Below are 25799 nucleotides of genomic sequence, written 5' to 3'. Positions count from 1 at the left end.
TAGCTAGAAGCAATGTATCTGCTGTTGACTGTGATGTCTGTCCTCAATAAGGTAGGTCGCCAGAAATGTTTCTCCCATTGACCTCCCTTACTCCTCACTATAGGAGGAGGGGGCCTGACTGCCAACCCCAGAGAGACAGATTTAGTGTGTCTTTACCAGACACACAAAATGGAACTCCAGAAGATCAATCCTGACTGGGTCGATCTTCACGGAAGTGAAGACCAGACCTGAGTGAAACAGGAGACGTTGCCTTCTCACCTGATTCCTGATCTCTGGCTGGTTTCTGCCTTCCTGCCTTGCTCCAGATCCCTGAGTTTTTGTCCCCTCTTCCTTTGGCTACTGTCTCCAGATTCAGCCTTTGGCCTCACCCCAGTTACATCTCTGACTCTAACCCCTGGCTGTGAGGGCTGACTCCTGCTTTGGTGAGTACAACTAACCACTATGCTTTGACTACTAGGACTAAGTCCCTACCTCCCAGTCCCCAGCACTTTGCTTGAAAAACCAACCTCTCTGAGACAGTCCAAGTCCTTGTCCCGAGGAGTGCTGACCCTGCAGGACCCGTTAAGCTCTTCCAGGCAGATAATCAAGCTGTGCAGCATGGATTGCTCAGATGAATGCTGAGAACTGGACACTGCAGGAGTAAGTGTGTTATGCTAGCAGATGCTTTCACACAGCATGCAGCTGAATGACACCTCATTGGGAATTGCCTGAGAAACCAGTAGGCTGGAGAACTTGACTTGACTTACTTCACTTAAACCCTTGTACTCCTGGTGGAGCGGAGGTCCTTTAAAAGTCCCTACTTCACTCGGTCTCAGGACAAAACTTCTAGTTGACTCCAGGATTATCTCAGTTATTGTTTTTCAGTCTCAGTAGATCTTCTCCACGTTGTCCAAAGTCATCCTCTTTTGTGTTTTCCTTGCGGGTTCCATTTGAGAGCTTGAATTTAACTAATGCCATATCAGCGTGAGATCTTTCATAGTAGATGATCCAGACGCAATGAAGTCTCAAACATGTTGGTAGCGGGAATCAAGTCCTAGACAGTGGGGAAACCATTCAGAGCTGGACTCCTGAGAGCAGGATACTTCTGTGTGCATGCTGCTGGCTTTGGAAGAGAAGGCTGAGAGCAAAAAATGGAGGATCTGAAGCTTCCATGGACATCAAACTGTAATGAAGAATTTAGCTCAGGTATGGGAGAGCTGGATGGAGGAATTTAACCTCGATGGAAGATAGAGAAGATGTTATAAAAATAAAATTGTTTTGATACCTGATTTGGAAAGAAAAAAAGGAAAGATTAAAATGAGAATCTCTTTGGAAATTTCCCAAGCTCAACATACCCCAGAATCAATAAAGACCTAGTGTGGTACTTTGTCTAACCCGAGGAAGGGTAACTGGTGGAGAGATACCTTTTCTTGACATGGGCTCAAGCCACTGGAGAGAATATAGATGAGCAAAGCACCAAAAGAAACATGCTAGATGCAGTTTTGGAAATATCAAAGTTTTCTTGATAAGAGACTGGCTAGAGTGACCAGACGGGAGACTTGCAAGTATGAGAGCAGTTGCTGCGCGAAGCAACCTAACTTTGAGGGGGGTGAAGCTTGGGGCTATGCAGAGCTGTTCAAAGATAGGATTAGAATCTTGGAAATGCAATCACCATAAACTATCCATGTAATACACAAGAAACAGAAATCAAAACCTGATACAACATCAGTAGATGACAACACTACAGACACATGCCAGTACTGTGGGAGAAAACATGAAAGACCCAAAGAAAAGTGTTCAGCTTGTGGGGGGATATTCCATATCCTTGACAAAATGTAATCATTTTCTAGCCCAGTGTTGCTGGGTTTTTTTTCCTTATGAGAGAGAAGAAAAACAAATCCAGGTTACACACTAACTAAAGAGCGCAACCGTGAGTATGAGGACATTGTATGAGTGACTAAACAGATGGTAAAAGCAGTGCAAGAAGTCCCTCGTAAGCACAGAAACAGCTCTATGCAGCCATGTTATATGGGAAGAAACTTATACGATTTCCATTAGATTGATCAGGATAATGTTACAACTTGTACCACAGCCTGGTGAACTCAGACATATGGCTGGAAGAGACTAGCCAGCTGTTAATAATATACAACCAGATCACATTAAAGCCCATTGGGGAAATGTAAAATTAAATTAGGAAATCTAAGGAACAAAAAATAGAGACTGGACTTTGTGGTCATAGATGATGAGACATCAATACCATGTCTGGACTGCACAGTTGGCTAAACCTCAAATTGGATACAAGTACACTTACAGAGCAAAATGAAACTGGATAGCAAGATGACAAAAAATACCATGAATGATATTACCTGGGTCCAGGACCTGATATAGAAAGAATATCAAGATGTGTTTCATGGAGACGGATGACTAGAAGGTGTGTGTAAAATATAGATTGACCTCAGTGTGAATCCAGTTTAACTGCCAAAGAGAAAAGTACCCTTCACCTTATTACAGCCACCGAAAAATGAACTGCAGAGCCTACAAAACTGTGGACTTATTAAGCCTGTAGAGAAGAGCACAGAGTGGCCAAGCAGTCTTGTGGTGGGAAGAGAGCCACCAGAAAGCTAAGGATACACACAGATCTAAAGACTTTTTAACCAAAGCTTTGAAATGGAACCACTCCCATCTACTCCACTGAACTGGATGAAAAAAATCCAATTCCCTGACAAACTTGCCACCCCATCTGGGAGATAATAATGGTTGAAGATACCGCTGGGAATCAGCTCGGGGCTGGAGGTATTCCACAGCAGGTCAAACTCAAGTATTGGAGGACCTCATGGGAATCTGGACAACAGTAGATGATATGTTGATAGCAGATGATGATCTGGAACAAGCTTATCAAGATCGTGAGTACATTTTCCTACATATTTGTTACAGAAGCAGAGGAAAAATTATTAAATTGAACTTGGACAAGCTCAAGTTGAGAGGAACTAAGGTGCCATACAGTGAACATTTGTTGACCTTCAAACGCCTGAAAGTAAACTTTGAGAGCATAAGTGCCATTGGAAAAATGCCAATACAAAGTCATGTTAGAAGAGTCCAAAGACTCCCAGGAATGGGAACTTTCTCAGTGATTTTACATTCAGAAGCTTGCTCTTTTTGGTCCATCCACTTCCATAAAGCATCTCAATGTGCCAGCTGTCTCAGCACCTCACAGCTCTCAGACAGAGGGTGGCAAAACTTTGCTAAATAATGGACCATTTTGAAATATCACGAGGCAGATGAGCCCCCGATGCTGCAGTATGAATCCTCTGTCTAGGAGATACATTGCTGCAAGGGGGACAACCTATTTCATTTGCAGCAGTGCATTGCCCATGACAGAGAACTTTGCTCAGACTGAAAAAGTTGCTGGCAGTATTGTACAAAATGGAAAAATGCTACCAGTACTCTTATAATCACACTGTGGGCATACAACTTGACCATAAACCTCTCAAAAGCATTTGGAGAAAGCCATTACTCAACATATTAATGTGGTTATAGCCAATGATGATGCAATTGTGGCGCTGAACAGGCTCGAGACTTGGTGTTGGTGGATCTTTGAGCTATGCATGCCTTACAGATCCCTGGAAGGAGGAACCAATAAAGGTCAAGGGGGAGACCATAAATATAGCACAGTACCTTCATGTCTGCAACAAAAGGCTGAGAGGTATAGAGCAAGAAAGAGCGCTTCCAACACTTGTTAATTTGTTAGTTTCTTAGGTGCCACAGGACTGGTTGTTATGTGCTTCCAGCATTGAAACTCATGACCTTTGAAGGATGGCCATCAAAAAAGACCTAGCTCTTAAAGAGACAATCGGCAGTGCCAAAAGCCACCATGGGTCTGGGGGTAAGGTGGGAGGGAGGGTGGCTTCCCAACACCAGAAGGGGTGGGACCAAAGGTGGATGGGGTGGGGCTTAGGCATTCAGCCATGGCCCTCCCTACCCCACAGTCCCTCAGAGGTGCATGCGGAGTGACAGCGCATTGCTCAATGTCATTTCAAAGTGGCCTGGAGTTCCAGATGCCACCCTTACTACTTTGGCAGCTGGAGCTCTGGACCTGGGAGCAAGTGACCTCTTTGTCTCCCGTCCCCCGTTGGCAGGCTTGGAGATAATTTCATTCTTTCAGAGGAGAGATGAGGATGTGTGTACAGAATGGCACTATGTTTTGGGGAGAATGTGAATAATCTTATTCCTAAAAGATGCTAGGATCACTGCTCTAAGTTCATTTGGGACATCCGGGAGTTGACGGTGGCTTAAGGTGAGCCAGGGAGACTTATACAGTGATCAAGGATGAATGAGAAATTATCAGCATTTAAGAAGAAGTGTGACATATGCAGAGCCTGGGAAGACTGTCCACTGAAAGAAACCCTATTGCAACATGAAATTCCAGAATGACAGTGGGCAAAGGTGGGAGTGGATTTGTTTACCTTTGGAGACAATGATACTTGATAATTGTCAACTGTTGTGTGTGTGGCCAGCAAAACATCTTGATTGCTGTTGCCCACATGGGTTGCCACATTCTACTGGTTTCCATTCACGTAGTGTTTTTTTTCCTATTGGTGCTGTTATTGAAATGACACATGTAAAGCAAGGGCACATGAAGAGAGGTGCATGCTGATTGTACACGACACTGTGTGAGAGAGCCGGGCACCCCCTCTGTATCCAATCACAGTGCTTCTACTGTTCAGTCGGCACACAAAACAATTCCTTGGCACACAAACCCAGGTAGCAAAATTTCCCTATTGTGGGAGGCTGTCTTGGTTACAATGGTCTTGCAGCCCACTAAGATCAGGGAGGCCCACTCATGCAGCCCAGTCCCTAGCCTAGGTTGCCCATCACTGCCTTAGGTAATCTCAGGCTTGCCCTTGCCTCCCACAAGGGGGTGCCTTTATTTTAAAGAGCATCTGGCTCAGTACTGCACAAAGTATTGTAACTATCAGCACTCGTGAAAGAGATCAAGCCCAACGTGCCGAGTAACAAATGGATCATATTGATTGTGACGATGGAGGGCTGTGATTTCAAAAGGGTTGTGCTGGGAAAACAGTCATGACCACTCTGCCATGGAAGGCAAAACTCCCATTGACTTTGGTGGCACAACATCTAGTTAGTTTCAATGCTTATGTGAGTGGGTGTTATTTTGCTTCTGTCTTTGCAGCATCCTTGGCTATTTTCTGTGGCCTGACCCAACCTTCAGAAGACTGCAAAGGAGCTGAGGCCACATACATTCCATGTCACGTCCGTATCACAGCAAGGGCATACAGTGTAGGAGCCACGCCTTACCTATACCTGTGTGACGGTGACACTCTGCTGGAGAACAAGACAAAAGGCAGCTCATCCCAGGCACATTTTGCTGGCCTGTTTTTCAGGTTAGCCATGGCTTTGTCCCTCAGCATCCCCAAGAAGACACTTCGAGTTTGCAGAGATGGTCCCTGTATGGCTACGGAGAAGGTGGATGTCTGTTTCGTAGATGGGTGATCACAGAGCAGTCTGAGCTACAGAGTGCTCCACTGGGTTGTGAAATCCATTCAGCACGCGTATTAAAGCATCTGACCCCCACAGATTTTAAAGCATTCAAGAGACCTTAGAAAAATCCATCTAGTAAACAGCTTGCTTTGTTCCTGTGTAGATTTTAATATTTATCTTCTGATCCAAAGGAACATCTGGTGAATGCCAAGGGGGGAAAAGATTAGTCATTATGAAAACCAGAAGGGATCCCCCCCACTTCATCTCTCCAAAGAGATTCATGGGTAAAAAGTCGCCTAGGATCTGGCAAGCTACATGGTATTTACTCAACAAGGGTACACAGACAATTATTATAGCTTTAGGCTTTGGAAACCATGGGCCAAATTTTCTGGTGTAAATTGGAATGATTCCATTAGCACTAACAGAATTGCGTTATTTTACACCTGCAAAGAATTTAGTTCTCCAAGGTTGTTTTGGGAGTGGGGAAGGGTGGACAGAAAAGAACAAATAAGAGAATGAAACTTACTTGGTTTTTTTTTTTTTTTTTTTGGTAAATCCTTCTCCCTAACTAGATAAACAGAACAACACCAAGTTATGGGTCCAAGATTTTCTGTAAACCTGGGCCAAACTTTCAGCTGAGGTAAATTGGCACATTCCACATATTTCAGTGGTGGTATCCTGATTTATATGCACTGAAGATCTGGCCCCAGGTTTTCCTGCTGCAAGGTACGAGTTAATCAATGGGAGTTACAGTGAGAGCAGCAGGCAGTACAGAATGCATTTAACAAGGAGGACAAGTCTGCCACAGTGCAAATGTTTTTCCAAGCCCCACAAAGCACATGAAACTAGTCAGGTTTGAGGTTTCTGGGCTCATGCTTCCACCAGTGTAAATCAGAGCAATTTCCCTGCTGTTGATTGATTTACATTCTTATAGAATAGTGCACTCACAAGAGAATTGGGCTTAAGCTTGCTTGGGGGCAGATCCTGGAGCTATTACTCATTTACACCAGCTGAGGATCTGTCCCTTTGTTTTTTATTATTTCTGATTTACATAGCACCAGATTATTGCTAGACACTTAACACACAAAAATAAATACACAGGGTCCTGACTGTTCTGTCCCCTGCACTCAGGGCAGGACCAGACACCATCTAGACCATTACTGTCAGTTGTTTGTCTAACCTGCTCTCAAAAATCACTAGTGATGAAGATTTCACGACCTGCCTAGGCAATTTGTTCCAGTGTTTAACCACCCTGACAGTTAAGAAGCTTTTCCTAATGTTCATCCTAAATCTTCCTTGCTGCAATTTAAGCCCATTGCTTCTTGTCCTATCAGAAGTAACCATTACCATTGTGATTACCCTAGGACCATACAAAATGTGTCCATTACCTATAAATGAATTCTCAATGTAGTATCTGATTAAACTCCCATTACTGTCTCTCGCGAGATCCCCATGGATTTCCATGCAAACTCATCAAGCATTTACTTTGTTTACAGCATTGAATGTAGCCATCTCCTTCCCACTCCTGCCCTCCAAAGTTGGCCATTTATAGATACACTTTTTCCATTTCAGCAGAAAATATGATGTAGCCTTCATAGATGCTCTCAGCCCAGTGAATTCCTGTTCAGGACAATAATAGTTCTCAAAGTAAACAAGGTATCTTTTGGCACTTTAACAACTACGACATTTGTTTGGGCATAATCTTTTGCATTCTGCAATCTGTGTCATCAGTGCCTCTGACAAGGTGGGCTCTAGCCCACGGAAGCTTATGCATAAATAAATTTTGTTAGTCTTTAAGGTCTACTCGTTGTTTTTGCTGAAACAGATTAACCCAGCTATCCCTCTGAAAGTTCTCAGAGCATTGCTATCATGAAGCTACTGCTGTTCCTTAAGACTGGCTGGCTGCTATTGACATTGTGGAGGGAAAGATGTGTTTAAATACATAAATACATTATTAAAATAGTTCCAGTTCTTAATCTGGTTTTTGTTAACACAGCCCTGTCTTTAATCCACCACCTATCATGTTAAAAAGTGGCAATAAAATGAATACCCCAAGCCCTGCTGGGGTTGCTGCTGCTTATTTGACGATAGCATGGTTTGAAAACTGAAGATGCATCAGTTTGTTGAGATCCTGGTAGTCCCAAGGAAGTTAGGGGCCAGATTTTTAGATGCACTGATCACAGATGGAGTAAGTCACTAACCTGCTTTGGCACTTTTGTCAATTTGGCTCCAGGTGCCTCTCTGCTTCGTTAGATGTCTGACGTAAGTAGTACATTGTTGTAGCCCCTACTTCATAAGTTACATCAGCTTACACCCTTCCCTGTTGTTTCTGAATTGCGTGTGATAAAGGACTTTGATTGTTTCTGTCCAAATTCCCAATGACTGTGTAACCACCCGTAGGCAGACTCAAACATAGGGCCTCTAGAGCTTAAAGCAGGAGCCTCTACAGTTTAAGCTAAAGGCCAGCTGTGGTTCTCAGCTAAGGCTATAGAGCACACTCCTTTTTAATCTGTATAAGTGGTTTTGGTACCACTACCTGGGACAATGAACCACACCTCTGTGTGTGGGTTACAATTAGATACCCACATCACAAAAAGCACTGTCAAGTGCATTGAATTGACCTTGTAGTCTTGATTCACCTTTGACTCTTGCCTTGTGTAGCCATTTATAGCTGTGTACAATGGGTGTGTGAGATGACCAAGTCAGAGTGGTAAGCATTTTTGCATGGGTATAAATGACTGCACACGGTGAAAAGCAGCGAAGAATCAGGCTCAGAAACTGAGCTCTCTTCTCTGTTATAGGTACAGGGATTGAAATAGATAGCTTTAATGCTGCTGTCTGTGTTGTGATGGGCTTGTGGATAAACTGGGAATTTCATATTTTTTTCCTGAAATCAGTTCTAAAGTCACACAAATCCACAAACAGTCTGATTTTTTTTTTTGGGGGGTGGGTGGGAAAAGGGGAGAGTTGAGGAAAAGAGTGCAAATTGCAGCCAAATGTGAAAAAGGGACTTATGCTTCCCGGCCAAAGCTCAGGGAACTGAACCATGAGGCTTTCCAGAGATTTCAAGGGGCCTTGGCTTAGCCTCTCACAAGCAGCTGTCAGCGACAAGACCCAGTAAGAACACACCTTACCTATTACTTTTGCTGCTGCTTCTTCTATGTGGCAGAAGTCTTTTGGTGCAAGTGTCGTGGTATAACTGGCACATATATCGAATCTGCTTAGTCTGGGCTGTTAAGTAAGTTTAATTAATTTACTAAGTTAATGTTCCAGTACTAGCAACAAAGCATCATTGCAATCAGCTGGGGAGCAGGAATTGGAACCCTAAATGAGCTCATTTTTTCACAGTTGGAATTAGGGACCAGTTAGCCAGTTGTGTGGTTTTCCAATTTCTCCGCTTGCCCTAAGGGAGTAGCAAGTTATTCATTTCCCATTGCTAAGTGTGAATAAGATAGGGGAGGGTAGGGGGAACCTAGATGAAGCCTACTCGCTGTGTGTTTCCATCTTTGACTCTCACAGTGTCAATTCCTTAGTCCTCGCCTGCACTTACCTCCTTCCCCTGGTGCTGGAAGTACATTTGCTAGCATTTATAACTGTTTTGTGGAGCTGAAAGGCATCACTGAGAGATATTTACTGCATGTATTGTCATCAGGAGGGTTTGCAGATAAAGGGTGTTGGGGGGGAGACAAATAAACAATAAAAGAATGGAAACAAAATTACAGAAATTTGCAAAGTTTGACAAATGGTGGGCAGGAGTTGCCACAAGCTAATGGCTTGCAATGATTAATAAGAGTAAAAATAATTGCATTTCATTAAGATTGATGACACCCCATTTAACCTCCCTTCTCGTTTCAGCCCTAAAGTGGAAAGAGATGAAGTTCTCATCTATAATAGCTCCTGTAGCATTACCATGGAAACTGAGGCAGAGATGGAGTGTGAGGGAGCTAATCAGCCAATTACCGCCAAGATTACTGAGATACGGAAAAACTGGGGCCAGAACACTCAGGTATAATCAAATCTCTTTTACAGACTGATTCAAACAGCTTAAAATTAAATTTGTAATATTGTGTACATTTAAAGGAAAAAACAATTTAGGCTGAGCAGGGGCAATATATAATATTAAATGCTCTCCAACTTTGAATAGCAGTTCTAATGCACAACAGATGAATTAATGGTTAACTAATGTTAATGATATACTGATCAAACATAATAGAGGGCTGCCTTGTTTCTTTCAGCTTCCTTTAGAGGAGCTTTTTTTTTTTTTTTAAAAGACTCCCATTTGTACATACAAATGCTAGCTCTGTTCCTAACGTAGTTTGCCCCTTATCTATAGCCCGTTGTCAAACATCTCTGCTCAGGAAACTGGGAGTTCTAAGTTACCTTTGGAGTCTTAATACTAAGCAGTGGCTTGGTCCAAATATCTCTTTTGCTGCATTTTGTTTGTATGTCTATTTGTCATCTGAAAGATGGGTTGGTGGGTATGAAAAGAGAGAAAAATAAAATGGGGGTCATAATCAGGGAACTAATTTTATACATCCTGCCCCTTGTAAAAAACTGTCTCAGTTTTATCTGTAAACCTCTGAGCCTACTTCTTGATCTCATTTTTAACATCTCTGGGGTGTGGCACAGAAGTGGGAGAGAGCATTACGATGAATTTATTCCATCTATAATGCTGAAGCCCGGGTAGTGAGGAGAGTTTGGTAAATGTGAAATGGCTCTTTACCCTGACTCTTACTCTAAATGCTATTTGCTCATGATCATCTAAATAGACTGGTGTGGGGTGTCAGGCTGGGGTCCAAGCTGCTGTACTGATTTTGGTGGGGGTGGCTTACTAGGTAAGCATGGAAGGTGTAAGTCTGGTTCAGTTTTCACATGTGCTGGTGTAATACAGGAGTTACTCTTCTGGAGTCAGTGGAGTTACAACCATGTAAAATTCATGTGAGTGAGATGAGGCAGACCCCTCAGTTTACTCATCAGTGTCAGATGTGCTTGATAAATCCTCATATAAGCAGAGTATCATGGCATCTCCTGAGCATGGAGGAGACCTAGAAAAGAGAGGTCCTTTTTGCTTTGTGCTGATATTAACAATTTTCTGGTCACTTTTAAGGCTGGTATCCTTGGCTGAAATTTCCATCTGCATCCCTTTATACACCATGCCATCTAGCTGATGCCCTCCACCCAACAAGGAGCTGCACTTCTGTGGCCTAGTGATTCCTGTTTGTGTATAGGACTAATTCTGAAATCCTTACTGGATCAAAGTTCTCTGTTATTTGCATGTCATTTGCAATGCTCTGTTGGATGAATGGTGCTGTGCTTGTTACTACAGGTGAAGCTCTTAAAGTGATAGTGTTACTGCTGTCCTCCTTAAAATAGCTTAGTTTGGCTATTGCTCATTGTTTTGAGGTGCAGTCTAGGCCCATAGTGCAGACCTTTGGAAGGCTACATAAGATCTTGCTTTCCCTGTCAACAGTCCCACCAATGGGAGGTGGGGGGAGGCAGTTGCTTAGGGGCCCAATGTTTCAAAGGGGCCCAGAACTCCAGCTGTCACTGTTGGAACTGCAGCAGCAGCAGTGGCCTGAGCTCTGGGCCCCGTGGAACCACTATGGCAGAGCTGGTCTGTGCAGCTGTGAGAGAGGGGAGGCACAGTGCCATGGTACAGCTGAGTGCCCTAAGCCCCGCCCCTTCGTGCCTTAGCCTCACCCCTTCCAGGGTGTGGTGCTGGGCCCCCCTCACACCTTTCCCAGGGACCTGAGGTCACTATCAGCCCTGCTGTCTGTCAATGTCCACTTTCATGTTGGCAAACACATTTCCCTGGGCTTCTAGCCCTCTGCAGGGGCCACTCCCCTTTTTTTTTTGTTTGTTTCCTCCTCTGTTAGCCGCATAGAATCATAGATCTGGAAGGGACCTCAGGAGGTCATCTAGTCTAGCCCCCTGCTTGAAGCGGCATCAAACCCAACTAAGTCATCCCAGCCAGGACCTTGTCAAGCTGCGACTTAAAAGCCTCTGGGGTTGGAGAATCCATCACCCCTCTAGGCAACGTAGTCCAGTGCTTCACCACCCTCCTGGTGAACTAGTTTTTCCTAACATGCATGACTAATCATAACATCATTAGCTTGCACAGCTAGGGGAAAACCTTTGTGTTCAGCACAGCTGTGGGGCCAATAGGGGGACCTCTTTGAACCAAGCCTCGTCCCTGCACCGACTACTTTTGTTATTTGTTTTTTTTCCTCCCTTAAATGAAATGCAGAACTCACTCCCATTTGTATCCTAAAGTACAGGCTGTCGTGTATACAAGCTACTGTGTCCTAATGGATGGCATCAGAGCTGCTCCATGATACACAGAACTGTATGTGCCATAGACCCTGAAGTCCCAACGCCGAAAGCAGATTCATCCCCTGGAGCACTCAAGGCCTGTGTTTTGGGATCAAGAGGAGGATCCAAGTTCGCTCACCATTTGCAGCCATACGGTGTAGCAGTGTAGTAAAAATGGGGAAGTCTTAGGCAGCTTGCACAAACCGAGTGGGGAAATGCGCAGAAACAGGGATGCTTTTGCTTTTACAGCTTCCCATCAGTTGGGTTTTTGCTCTGCTTAATGAATCCAATGCCATTTTGGACGTAGGTCTCATTTTATCCCTCTCACCCCAACCTAGTGGGGTGATGGTGGTGGGACTGGATGTGTAGGGGCGGGGGAGTTCAGATAAATAGTTTCAATTTTGGTCCCTTTCTAGCTGACAGCATCCCGTTAAGATATATGACCCAGTGCAGGATATGCATGCTTCACAGTAGAGGATTAAATCACGTCATATAAACTGGCCTTTCCTTTCCACTGGAAATAATGGTCCCTAGTTTCAATATCAGACAGTAAAATTCATGAACGGCATCCTGTGTATTTGGGTAATGGCACTATTAACAAACAGCACAACATACCATAGCTTCTCTATGGAAACCCCTAACACTTCCATTGCAGCTTTCAAGTAAGGCTCTCAAAACACTCTGTGGAGGTTGGGACTGATCTGCCATTGCTGGAAATTCATGCACCTGCACTGACTTAGTGGTCTGCTGGCCCATTATAGCAGCTACCATATTTATACAGTGGGAATGCCTAGATACCCTAGCTGTGGATGAACTCCATTGTGCTGGGCTCTCGGCAGACACACAGTAGGAGACAGTGCCTGCCCCAAAGAATTTAGAAGGGGGTAGGAGGCAAGATGCAACACAGAAGAGTGACAAAGGCAGGAACAAGAATGAGGGCACTAAAAATAGGGCCATGTGACTACAAGAATTCCTGTAAATTCATGTAACAGCAACGAAGGGTCCTGTGGCACCTTATAGACTAACAGAAAAGTTCTGAGCATGAGCTTTTGTGAGCACAGACTCACTTCTTCAGATGCTGGTCTTGGAAATCATCTGATGAAGTGAGTCTGTGCTCACGAAAGCTCATGCTCAAAACTTTTCTGTTAGTCTATAAGGTGCCTAGGACCCTTCATTGCTTTTACAGATCCAGACTAACACAGCTACCCCTCTGATACTTGTTAATTCGTGATGGCTCCAAATAGATTTTTCAGTGAGGCAAGATTGTTCAGTGGCTAGGGCACAAGCTTGAGATTTGGAGTCAAGTCCCTGCTCTGCCATAGGCTTCCTGTGCCTTGGTCAGGTTGCTTAGCCTTTCTGGGCCTCAGTTTTCCATCTTTAAAATGGGTATAATAGCATTGCCCAGTGCGATATCCTACAGGGACATTACGAGGCTAAATGCATTAGAGAGTCTGACAGATTCAGCTAATATGGTGATGGGGGTGATATAAGTACCCGAGAGACTTGTGTAAATTTATCAGTAAATTAAATCAGCTGATCTCAAGGAATGCATCAAGGTAAGAGAAAAAAATTCAGACTTCCTTTCTGGAAGAATGTCCAGTATTTTCACACAAGCTCTACTGAAGAGTAAGTAGAATGGTCATTGATTGGCTGACTCCATATAGGTGACCCAGCATGGGTAGGCCTTGAAGAGGCATTTAATGTAGACTTGGGTGTAGTTCTTACTGATCAGCTCCCAAGGGGTATTCCAAGTGAAATTGGGTCAGGGGTATTTTAAAATGGGACCTTGTCCCACCTAAGTTATCCTGGTGAGATGAGAAGCCACTTGTGTCTCACTGCTCCTGGTGTTACTGGAGGAACAGACTAAGGTTAGTTCTCTTCCTGTAGGGAGGGTTGGGTTATTAGTAAACCCAAGAGCCTTTCTTCCCAGTCATCTACTTAGCAAGGTTACACCTGCAGGGCCTTGACCCCCTGAGTCTGTAAAACACTCTGGGGTTAGGTTTTGGGCTGCAGAGCCATTATCCTCCATCTTGAGAGTCCTCACAGCCGCTCCTGACCAACCCAGGACTAAGCCTGAACAATGGAGATTGTGGTAAAGGAGCTTCCGAATTGCCGTGCTCTCTCATCACAATACCTGCTCCCCATCTGCTCCTCTTACCCATGTCAGATCCATCTGTGAGGTGAGGGCTCCCACCTGCTACTAGTCAGGCTCCCAGTAAGTCACAGGCCCCTACATGGATTAGTAGCTTTATCTTGAATAAAACTGTTACAAAGGGTAGCAAATCAAACAAAACAGATTTCATCTTTCTCAGGTACAGACTGAAAATGGGAGATAACTTAGCAGGTTGAAATATTGTAAAATGTATTAAAGCAATCCTGCTGTTTCTTATCTCCAGGTGAAAAGAACGTGCTAAACTCTTTACTTTAGATGTAGTGTCAGCAACCTTTCCAGGTGGAGTTCAGAAATTTGACCTCTGGACTTCTGAGTGTGTAGTCCAAGTGTCAGTCATTCTTTTTAAAGTCACTGAGGCTGTGTCTACACTAGCATTGCTCTTTCAAAAGAGTCATGCAAATGAGGAAATTGAAAATGCAAATGAGGTGCAGATTTACATATCTGGCACCTCATTTGCATCTTCTCCTTTCGAAAGAGCTTCCTTTCAAATGGAAAAAAGCAGTGTAGACATGGCTTTTTCGAAAGTAAACCCCATTTTTGAAAGAACCCTTCTGAAACAAAATAGGAAGAAGGGTTCTTTCAAAGATGGGGTTTACTTTCAAAACAGCCTCATCTACACTGTTTTTTAACTTTGAAAGAAGTGCTTTTGAAAGGAGAATATGCAAACAATGTGCCAGATATCTAAATCTGCACCTCATTTGCATTTTTGGTTTCCTCATTTGCATGCCTCTTTCTAAAGTGCAATGCTAGTGTAGACACAACCTAATAGTCTTACTTACAACAGCTTCATTAAAAATTAAGATGCAGAGCTTTACCATTTAGATGGTGGTTTGTAGCATTAGCTGGTCTTTTGTTAAGCCACAGGCGGCCTGGCTTTGAGCAAGGTCCCAGCTTCATGGGGAAGGAGAGGCAGGGCTGAACTTCCGCCACGTGTGCCGATGAAAATCAGCTCATGTACCACTCTTGGCATGCGTGCTGGGGGCTGCTGACTCCTGCTATAGATGAATACACACATACCCCAACCACTCTAAGCAGTACCCCCTCTCTTTTGTGGGGTGATGAACTTGGCTCTTTGATCTGATGGGTCCAGAAGGCTACGTGCTGGGAAAAATGCTGTGCCTGCCAGGTTATGGCTTCATGAAGCTCTCCATACAAATGACCCTCAGCAGTGTCCTGAGCCCCCTTTTCCAATTTGTGTGTGAGCTCCAAATCTTCCCCTACAACAGAAACCCTCGTTTGAAAGGTCAGTAAATGCTGACCCCAGTAGGCTTGTGTGAATGAGGAGATCCATCTCCCGAGTGGCAAATGCACCACTCAAGTACTTATTAGGGAAGTGGTGGCCATGGGTAGTGTGAAAAGGAAAACCCATTGTCCTCTGAGTATGACACTCCCCTCCTTGCTACCAGGCAGGGTTGCCCTCATCCAGGCTGGGTGCAGCTCATACAAGGCTTTGCCTCTGGAACAAACCCAGGACTGCTCTCTACAAGCAGCTGCTGTTACCCTGCAGTACTTGCCACATTACCCTGCCTCAGGGGCACTGCCCAGGCAGGTGCCAGTTACGGCTCCCTGTGCAGCAGGTCTCAGGGCCGTGCAGTGAAAGGTTACTGTGCTCCCGCAGCACATCCCCTCACGACTTCTGCACTCACCTTCCTTTGCTGGCTCTTTGTAACTCTCTCCTGTTCCCTGGCCATGTGTCACTGACCTTCCCCCTCCCCTCCTTACCACCCATATCTCCAGTGTTGTTGTTCACTCCCACTTTCATCTCCTGGCTCTGCTGGATTGGTCCCTTGTTTAGACCATGCCCTCACTCTCTGTGCCAACCCTCACTCTGCTCCCTGGCTCTCACACTGCACTGCCCCTCTGGACATCCAGCTACAGCACCTCACCCCATCTGGGGCTGCTCTTGCTGTCTCCCCTTCTCCTAGCACACACAAAGGCCAGGACCTAATATGGGGCTCCTAGGTTGGTCCACCTGCCTGGTCAATCAGTCTGACTTTGAGGGACTTGCTACTTCCAGTTGGCCCTGTCATGGAGCTCTCTGATTGGCCAGAGGCTCTGTCAGTCCCAGGATCTTAAATTCCTAACTCAAGCAAAATTCCCACTGAAGACTGCGAGGTAGATCGTAAACTAACATAAATGATCATAGTGCTGTTTGACTTTAGTGGAGCTGGGACAATGTACTCCAGCTAATTTGCCTCATGAGGATTTGTTCTCGCCCTATTATTTTTAAATCAGTCTTGGATTTAGCTGCAGATTTCTAATGTCCTGAAGCAGGTTTAGAGGTGGAGACTTTATCCCACTGGCTGTGACAAAGTTCTCAAATTTTATGAAGTTGCTTTGGCCCTTTATGGGGTTCAGAACAAGTCAATAATTCCAGGTCTGAATTTGAAAGTCCCTGAGGATGGGGGCAGAGATTTTTGAAAAAAAGGGATTTTATTCTAGACTTGCATCTACACATCTGTATTGTATTTTGAGATATAGGCCAACATATGATTTAATTAGGTCATACATGCAAAGTAACAGGCCTCTGCTCTGGCAGTCTATTAGCATTTTTAAATGGCTCTGTTATGAACTGGAGAAGAGCTGAAGAATCTTTAGTTTTGTATCTGCGTATCATGCAATTTAGCCCACTTAAAATAATAATAAAAAGTGCTGATTGCCTATCCCACAGGACTTAATTAGCTCACAGTTTCGTGATACACTGAGTCAAAGCAAGATACAAATAAGAGTGCACTAATGCTCAGTTGCTACCTGTCCACTTTACCTCTGGTGCATAATGAGTTGTCAGCCGCCGTGACACTGATGAGATGTGTAAAACATGCTGATAACACAAGGAGAGGATGCTCATGGGAAGCTTTGACCAGACTTGGGCGTCTCTGAACTATTATGCTTAGTGAGCCTTCAGATTATTATTCCAGATCACTGGACCAGACCTAATCATCATGCAAACATGCTGTTTGAGCAACGTTTCTCTTGTACTGACTTCCCTCCTCCCCTGGCCCAGCTGGGTGGTATAGTGCATGTTGAAGAGCACATGTTACATGTATTAAGTCAATCGTTGGAAAACCTACCTGGTATAGCAGTGAATTTGCCACAACCCAACCCTTGAGGGCATCCCATTAAGGAATAGAAAGCTAATAAAAATAACATGGTAGATAATGAGCACTATACAAGATTGCAGTTACGCCTGTGTAAGAAGTGCTTTCTCTACCTTGTTTTCAAACATGACAATATGGGAAGGATGTCAGGTTTAAACAGTGGCTTAGTAAGTTGAGGATCGGTGATTTCTTAACTCAGGGATTCATGCTGTGGGCATCTCTGGTTTGTACAAGTTGGGTGCCTACCTTGGTCACTTAAAACTGAGTGAACACAAAGATGATGGCTGGCGTTTCCTAGCTAGGAGATCTGGATTCCCATCTGCCATTAATTTGAATGGGATTTGGATCTCCAAATCTCTTGGACAACTCTGCAAATCTCTGCTATGGTCTTTGCTTTTGTATTACACTTATGTTCCTGCCATTCCCCCTCCATATAAGGTGACCTCAGAGTAGCTGCCATTTATTCAGTCCACTTCCCCTATGGCCCCTTTCACCTTCCTGGCCTCTATGTCAGGGCCAGCAGTCCGGCAGACACCAGGCTGGAGTCTCTCCCTAGCTCCCCTTCGCTTGCCCTGCACTGCTCTATCTAAGGGGCTGACACATACTAGGAGCTGGTTCTTCCCCTTTCCTGGCCAGGACCCAAATGACCCAGCTCTGCTGAGCAGATCCTTGTATCCAGGGCTGCTTCAGGAACCTGCCCTCCAGTTGGCTCCCACTAGGAGCCCTTTCATCTCTGGCTGGGGAGTTGTGCAGGCTCCCTCCGGCCTGCATTAACCCTTTTCTTGCAGGAGTGGGGCAGCTGCCCCACTACAGTAACCCATTTCCAGGGGGTCTGGTCTTATGTCAATGTTCTGGCCTGCTTTGTCTTAAGGCTGAAGTGGGTAATGGCAGAAGCTACAACATCTTTCCAGTGAGTGAGGGTCTGGCTGTGAGATCTTTTCCATCCAGCTTTTCTTGGATCAAATGCAGAAATTTGTCCGGCTGGTATAGACGCTGGCTTTTGAAACAGATGGCTAAACTACCTGAGTTGGCATCCAGTCCCTTTGGAAGTCATTGGCAGCTGTTTGGTCTGACTTAAAATAATGTCATATGTATTATATTATAAACATCATTTAAAACATAGCTACCTGCTTCCCACTCTTTCACTTCTCTTAGGTGGACTTTAGGATAGAGCAAAGATGACATAAAGCTACCTTTACCTTAAGTCCCCAACTGCTCCCGTGTCAAGCATAGCTTGCCCAGACTGGAGAATCTGTGCCTTAGTGGAGTATTTTAGTATAAAAGCAGTAAGAAGAGCCCAGTTAGTTCAGGTAAAAAAATTAAAACCCACATGCTTCAGGGCAGGAGCAGATTGCTGTGATCAGGAAGCAACTTTCCCCTCCAGACAGCTCTGCAATACTCTTCCTCCTCCTCCTCATTCAGCAGAGCAGATCCATGGCATTCTTCCAGGCAAGACCTTTCTAAGGCTGCTGATTATTGTGGGGGCAGAGGGAGTGTCTACCTAGGGCACGTTAAGGATGAAATGTTGGTATTTTGTCACTCCAGCTCATACGCTGGGGCAAGCTCTCCGTTTTGTGCTCAGTTGTGTTCTGTCAGTGCCTATGCCCTTGTGAGGGATGGGTGACTAACAGTTAAAACATGATTACCATTATTAACTGCCAGGAATGTTCAGCATTTCCTCCTCGCCAGCAAAGCTGCTCACAGCTGCACCATCCTCGCAGGGCGTCCATGTCCTTTGGGTCCTTATCTTCCACCAAATCCTTTTGCTACTCACTTCCTTTCCAGCCTCTTCTCATTTGACCTCACTGGTCCTGTTGCCTGAAAATCCTGACTCTGGCACGACAGGTGACGGCTCTTTGGTGCCTCGCAAAACCGTCCTTTCCATGATGCTCCCAAAAGACCTGGCAGGGGTTAGGCAGCAGTTATCCAGAATATCAGGTATCATGCTGACCAAGACCATCTCTTTGTTTCCGAGCATTCTTCCATCTGCCTGCCTGCATTCTTCTGCTGTCTCTTGTCTTGCATTCTCAGAGTATGTTTTCACTATCTGGAATTTTCACGTGGTCAGGATCAATCTTCCAAGGTTTGATTTCACTCGCCTAGTACAGACATGCAAAATCAAACCATCTAGGGTTGGTAGTCGACCCTTGTACACCTCAATATCTCAAGGATTAAGGGAGGTTGGTGGGAGAATTTCTCCCATCAACCTCCCTCTGTGAGGGTGGCCAAGTAAGTTGCTTGTAGATAAGCAAATTCAGCAATGGCAATTGCATAGCTGGAATTGACTTATCTACAGTTGACTTTGTCTAGCGTAGACCTGGCCTTAGACTGTAAGCTCTTTGGAGAAGGAGCCATCCTTTTTCCTTCTATGTATGCAGAATGTCTAACGCAATGTCTGTTGGGCTCTTAGTTTTCCTGTCAAGACTAGCAGTGCGAACCTGCCTGTTGCTATCCTGCTGAATGCAGCAGTCTGTGATGAGAATCCAGGAGGATTGTTAGCTGCCTTGTCTGGTCTAAGAGCAGCTCTACCCTGCACACTTGCTTCTGTCTAAATACATCACTCAGGGATGTGAAAACTCCACATCCCTGCCTGACATAGTTATACCGACCTTCACACTTTGCGCAGATAGCACCACGTAGATAGGAGAACTTCTCCCACTGATATACCTACTGCCTCTCACAGAGACTAATGCTAAGTCTACAGTAGGCAAAATAAGTTGACTGCAGATAGGTCAATTCTAGCTACCCAATTGCTATAGCTAGAATTGACCTATCTGCAGTCGACTTACTTGGCTGTCCCTACTGAACAAAGTCGATGGGAGAGTTTCTCCTGTTGACCTCCCTTGCTTCTCATGTCTCATGAGGAATATGGGGTGGGGACAGCAACTCCTGGGAGGTCTTTTTCATGCATCCCTAATAGACGTGTGACATCGAACCTTTGAGTGGGTTGATCTTCTGGGCTACTGTAGATGTAGCCTAAGAGACAAAGGTTATATCTACACTACTGCAATGGCTGATGTCTACGCTGTCTTTCCGTCAGTGATGTGTGTCCTCACCAGGAGTGCTTCCACTCCCTATAGAGTGGGAGGGAGGGGTAAGCCATGCAGCTGCCCACTGGGATCTCACTTGGTTGCATGGAGGTGAAAATGCCCAGCGCTTCTCACCTCCAGTGTGCAGCAGCAGTCAGCTTGTCTGTTGGGCAGGGCAGCAGGTGGGTAGCAGGGATCTGGGACCCCATGCAGGGTGCGGGAGGGGCGATGCAGTAGGACTCCCAGAAGATATGTGGGGAGCTCATAAAGCAGCACAAGCTGGGAACCTAGGTGGTAGCCTGGCTTGGAGCAGAAATCAGACAACAGGGTGGGAAACAACTTTCTTGTCAAGTTCACAGCACCAGCACAGACCCAGGAAATTGACAAGAAGTACAGCCAGGCACTGGTGTCAGGAACTCAGTGTCTACAGATACCTCATCTCCCTAACGACATTGCCATAAGCACTATGCCTCTCATTGAAGTGGTTTTACAGGTTGAATCTCTTTTGTCCAGCACCCTCGGGACCTGACTGGTGCCCAATGAGAGAATTTGGGAGGTCCATATTGTCTAGCACGTTACCAACAGTTCCATTGCTTACTGGGCTGTTAGAAGACATTTAGGGGTATGTTAGAGCTAAATAACAGCACAGAACACTAAGATCCAGGATTGGTGGCTGTAAACAAACTTTATGGGACCATGGCAATCTTAGCCCTAGCCATGATAAGTGGTTAACAGGCTAACTAAAATCATGTCAGACTTTGGATGCTACCAGATGAGAGAGTGTTGGATTAGAGTGGTCCAAGCTACATTATCTCAGCGTAGTTGGGGGGGAGTTACATTGGCAGGAGGAGCATTTCAGTGTATAACCTTTCTCTGTTTTGTCAACTGAAACTAACTTTTGTTTACAAAACTGCATAGTGTAGACAAGGCCTAATTGATTGCTTTAAAGCCCCATGAGAAGCCAAGCCAAAATGTGGATGCAAGTCTCAAAGGCCTTTGGCTTGCTCTCCAGCCGGTGGACAAGCCCTTCCTTTCCCAGCAGGGCCTTGCTTTTGTAAGAGAGTGGAAGTCAATAAAGCAGACATCACAAGGGCCGGGTGCTGTTCTGTCAAAAGCCATCGGGGAAGTGGGTGTTAGAGCTCTCTTGTTTCAGCCTATCCTATTTCTGGGCAGGTAGGCAGGAGGTTGACTTCCATTCATGGCTCTCCCACTGCCTCCCCATATGACCAAGTCCCTTGCAGGCTGTACTTCACTTTCCCAGTCTGTGAAATGGATTTACTAATGTCTCTCTGCATTTTAGTTCTACCTACAGAAAGCACTGTCCACTGAGAAGTAGTAGCAGCAGAAGCCTCTGTCTCATGCAGTCACAATCCTGCTGCATTTAAGTTGTGCACATTAACGTGGGTTCCCAACAACCCCCACTAGTTTCTAACAAAACCAAAACCACCAGGCTCCCAAAATTCATAAGACATTCATATTATTGGTTTTCTCCCATTTCCTCTCAACCTCTTCCCAGCCTCCCCTTCTTTCTCCACCCCCCGCTCACCAAATACACACTGTCACACTAAATAATCATCGAAAGGGTGTAAAGATGATCATGTGATTAACACATTAGCTTGAGACTCAAGAGCAAGGCTGGTCAAAACAGGAGTTAGATATTATTATTAGTAATAGCATTATAACATTTACAAACTTATCTACCACAAAATAATAGTCCTATAGTTTAAAAAAAAAACAGGGTAAAAGCAATAAAGCCAGTGTTGGGATTCAGATGCTATCGGTGATGACAGAGGTAAGTTTTGCAAGATTGTTAAGCTGGAGTGAGTCAGGCTGTCTGTGGCAGTAACCACAGGCAATGGGAAGAGATAAATGGTTGACCCTAGCCCATGTCAGGTTAGGATTGATGCCCCTATCAGCCCTAGTGCCTCGGCAATGATTTTTTAAAAAATCTCTGATCGAGTGTGTTATCTAGTTAGTGGCACAAGGGCAATAGCCCAGAGGGAGTGGGAAGAGGGAGAGAGAAAAGAAAAAGAAAAAAGGTCATTCTGGGAGGACAATCTTTGTCCGCGTAAATGAGGAAAATAAAGACCCTGCACAGAAAGGGGAGGTAAGTAAATAATAAAGGTGGCTGCTAGGTGTTTGGGAAAGGAAGAAATGAAATTGCTTCTTTCACTTTTTTTTTTTTTTTTGAAGTGGGATGGGCCTTGGGCGGTGATGGGAAATTTAGGATATGAGCCAGAGATTTTTTTTCCCTTGCTTGAACGTTTTGCAGCCTGACGTACGGCTTTAATGCTTTCATGTCTCCTGCAGGAGGAAAACCCAGGGGCTGATATGGGTCTTGCTCTCACAGCCCTTCACAAGTACAAATCCATTGACTACAGGGATCTGGGGCCCTCATCCTGCACCTGACTCCTCCTGCAGCCCCATTGGCTAATGAGACCCCATGCCATTGCCCAGAGTCAACAGGTGTGGAGTCAGTTGCAGGATGGGATTCCTTCCACTAGTAGCCCAATGCCCATTGATCCTTCCTATTGATTGCAAATTGGTGTTGGCTCAGACCCTGGGTGACCACAGAATGAGCCCCAGAGTCTTATAAACAAACTGTTTCCCCTCCCCCAAAGAGAGGCACCTGGAAGCAGGGTAGAAACTGCTGCTTCTTATAAAGGTGCTTCCAGAAGGAACAGAAAGCTAATGGCCCCTCTCTGGGAAGGGAAAGCTGAATTTCGATCACAGAGGTTCAGGAAATGAATGGAGGGACTGGGGGCGAATGTGCTCTCGCTTTGCTCTGAGGCTGTTGCATGGAGCTTCGCTGCTGCTGATGCTGCCAGTTTTCCCAAGTAATTGTGACAGAAATTCTGACTGACTCATTCGGCATGAAGGCAAAATTAAAAAAAAAAACAAAACCTACAGCTGTCTGAAGGTGTGCCTTTGATTCTCAGTCCGTGAGCCTTGCATATTAACGTATTTATGTACAGCTTTTATTGAATGCCTGTGTGAAGTGCAGGAGTGCCAGGCTCTAGGCCTGCAGGCAAACCCCCTCCCCTGCTCCTGAAACCAGCAGCAGCACAGGTGGGGCCCTCAGCATACATCTACACAGCATTTTGTGCCTAGCTACCAGGGAGGGCTGGCATACTCTGGTGTGCAGGGCTTTGGCTAGCGTTCTTCAATCAACAGCGCTTTGAAGTCACAATGTGGGCCCTGAAGCCCACCCCCTCCCTAGGCTTCCCAGTCTGAGCGCTAGCCCAAGTTGCAACTTCGAATCACTTTCTACACAGCTATGACTAGTGTGCTAGTGGGAGCCATGCAAGCATGAGTCTTTTGACCCACACAGGGAGGTTGGCTATAAAACGCTCCATGTGTATACCCTTAGGCTGTGTTTAGACTGTAAATTATTTCTATTTATGTTATTTCAAACTTGGTGTCACCCAAACAGCACCAAAGTTCGAAATAAGGGGCTTTGTCCAAGCTTCTTCTACCCCTCTCATGTTGCGTGGTAGTGGAACTGGAATTCCATGCTTGGAACAGCATTGCTGTTTCGAGTGTGGGGTATAGTCGCAGAGTTGCTATTTTGGGATGCATTTGTATCCCGAAATAGCAACCATAGTCTAAACATAGCCTTACAAACCAGAGTAGCCTAATCTTGATTATGTCCTATGGTGAATCTCTGCTTAGCTCAGAAGTGGCCAGGCCATTAGAGACATGATTCCAGCTCTCCCTGAGCCTGGTGTGAGTTAGAGCAGCTTTTAGGCAGCTCTAACTGACATCATGGCCATAGCACCCTATTTCACTGGAAAATCATTGTGGCCCACTCCACATGCCAGCCCAATCTTCTACTCTGGGAAGAGGTGGAGACAAAGCTATAGGGTTAGGCCGTCATGCAGATGTATGGCCACAGAGTCCATCTCCCAGAGGAATTCTCTGCTGACTATTTGCAACTGGATAATGTACTCATTATGCTCCTGAGGTGATGCAAATCAGCAGTAACCCATTTTGAAAATCTGGCCCCCTCTCTAATAAAGTGCAGCTGCAGAGCAATAGCTGCTCACTCTGTGCCACTGGTTTTGTCACCCGATAATCACCGCACCGTGTAATAGCCAAGCTCAGCATTTTCAAACTCCGGTACTTTAAATTAGGTACCTAAAGCCGTTGTAAGGTCCCTGTCCTGCCAATACTCATTCAGAGACTTAACTTCCGCATAGCTGTTGCCCCCATTAAGGGGAGTGAAATGAATGTCGTTCATAATGATAGGGAGGTTTGGACCTGATGTGACCTGACTTTTTGGGCATCTCTATTGAAGTCAATAGCACTGGTGCTGCTTTGCATGTTTACAAATCAGGGCACTTTACTAAGTGACCACACTTAAGCTTTGATTTTGCAATCACTTGTGCGTGAGATTAACATGGCTCATATATGCAGGCCCATTGCAATCAGTGGAACTGCTCCTTTTTTTTTTTTAATTTACAAGCTCAATTTTTTTTCCCTCCTCTGTATCTACTCATGCAATGAAGAAATTCTTGTGAGGTTAAAACAAATTAGCTGGAGTTAAAGATAATAGGTGATTGAATCACAATGTGGGATCAGTTCATAAAATGTAAGCTGGTAAATTGCTGTAGCAGGCGGAACAGCCAGTGAGTTAAATATCTGCACCATAATTAACCTCGTATAGTCCCTATTTTCTCTCTAAGGAAAGAGTTAATTTTATGTGATTGCCAGTAAAATCTACCCTTTTCCTAATACATCCCTAATCGCCAGGTAATACTCTGACATAACAACTGCTAGCTGAGTGCTGTGGATGCTTTCTTTGTAGGCAGCCATCTAGGTGGAAGCCTACAATTTACCATCCATCCTTGTAAATTGCTGCAGAGAACAGGAATTCATTCAGGGATTGTAAGACTGCATAATAATGATGATAATAATAATAATAATTAATACAGCAAATGGAATAGAGGCTAGAATGACTGAGGGTGTGAGTTTCCTGCAGACACCCTGAAGAAAAGCAGACAGCATAGGGCAGAGAAGCAATAGGTAAAGTGGTCGCTATAAACATTATCCCTTGGAAGCTGTATATTTTAAATAAACAGACTGTTAGCTGGTCTACAGCTTTAGCAAAATATTTCCAGTTGACTTCATGGGTGGTGCAGAGCTGGGAGCTGTTAGCTCATGCTCAGTTAAATTTCAAATGTCAGAGCTCATTAGTGGTGATTTTAGCCAAAGACAGTTTGCGAGGAGCTGTGCAAACTTAACTTCCTCAAATAAAATTGAGGGAAGAGATCATTGTTTTGTTTCTGTTTATTTATTGAGTCTCTCTCCTCCCCTCCAGCGCACCTCTCCCTGGTTCTGGTAGAGATTATGCTCCACTTTCCCAGCACTGGGTTACTAGTCGATCTTCTCGGTTTTCTTTTAATTGTCCTTATCCTTTGACACTCTGTGAATACAAGGTGATTTGGAGATTAATTCTTTGAATTCTTGAGGTTGCATTTCATCTGAGCTCAGTGATCCACACACACACACACACAGTTGTAAGGAAGCACAGAGTCCATGTTAACATTGCAGATTTACCCACCTTTATAGAGTGAAGTGGCCAATGGGAAAGATTAGTTATACTCTACCATAGGTCTCTCTCTATGTCTTAGCCATGCCTATGATTCAGGGCTGGAGTCGTCACATATGCTCACTTTGTACTAGTTGGACTGGTGCAAATAGGTTGTA

General features: G+C 44.9%; 1 protein-coding gene across 14 annotated transcripts in view; it reads left to right on the top strand.

Annotated features, from left to right (window-relative positions):
• The window catches only part of PKHD1 (PKHD1 ciliary IPT domain containing fibrocystin/polyductin), a 455042-nt gene that overhangs the window by 90184 nt on the left and 339059 nt on the right, over positions 1 to 25799 (top strand). For all 14 annotated transcript variants that reach the window (XR_012645152.1, XM_074991417.1, XM_074991418.1 and 11 more), the window contains 2 exons: positions 5171 to 5381; positions 9334 to 9484. Coding sequence is in view for 13 of the 14 variants with exons in the window: in XM_074991417.1 (XP_074847518.1) it covers positions 5171 to 5381; positions 9334 to 9484 (362 nt within the window). In the remaining variant the exon portion in view is untranslated. The remainder of the gene's footprint in view (positions 1 to 5170; positions 5382 to 9333; positions 9485 to 25799) is intronic.

This window comes from Carettochelys insculpta, chromosome 3 (genome assembly GCF_033958435.1).
Source record: "Carettochelys insculpta isolate YL-2023 chromosome 3, ASM3395843v1, whole genome shotgun sequence".
Taxonomy (NCBI): domain Eukaryota; kingdom Metazoa; phylum Chordata; order Testudines; family Carettochelyidae; genus Carettochelys; species Carettochelys insculpta.
The sequence above is the reverse complement of the archived record's forward strand: the minus strand, read 5'-3'. Positions and strand labels throughout refer to the sequence as shown.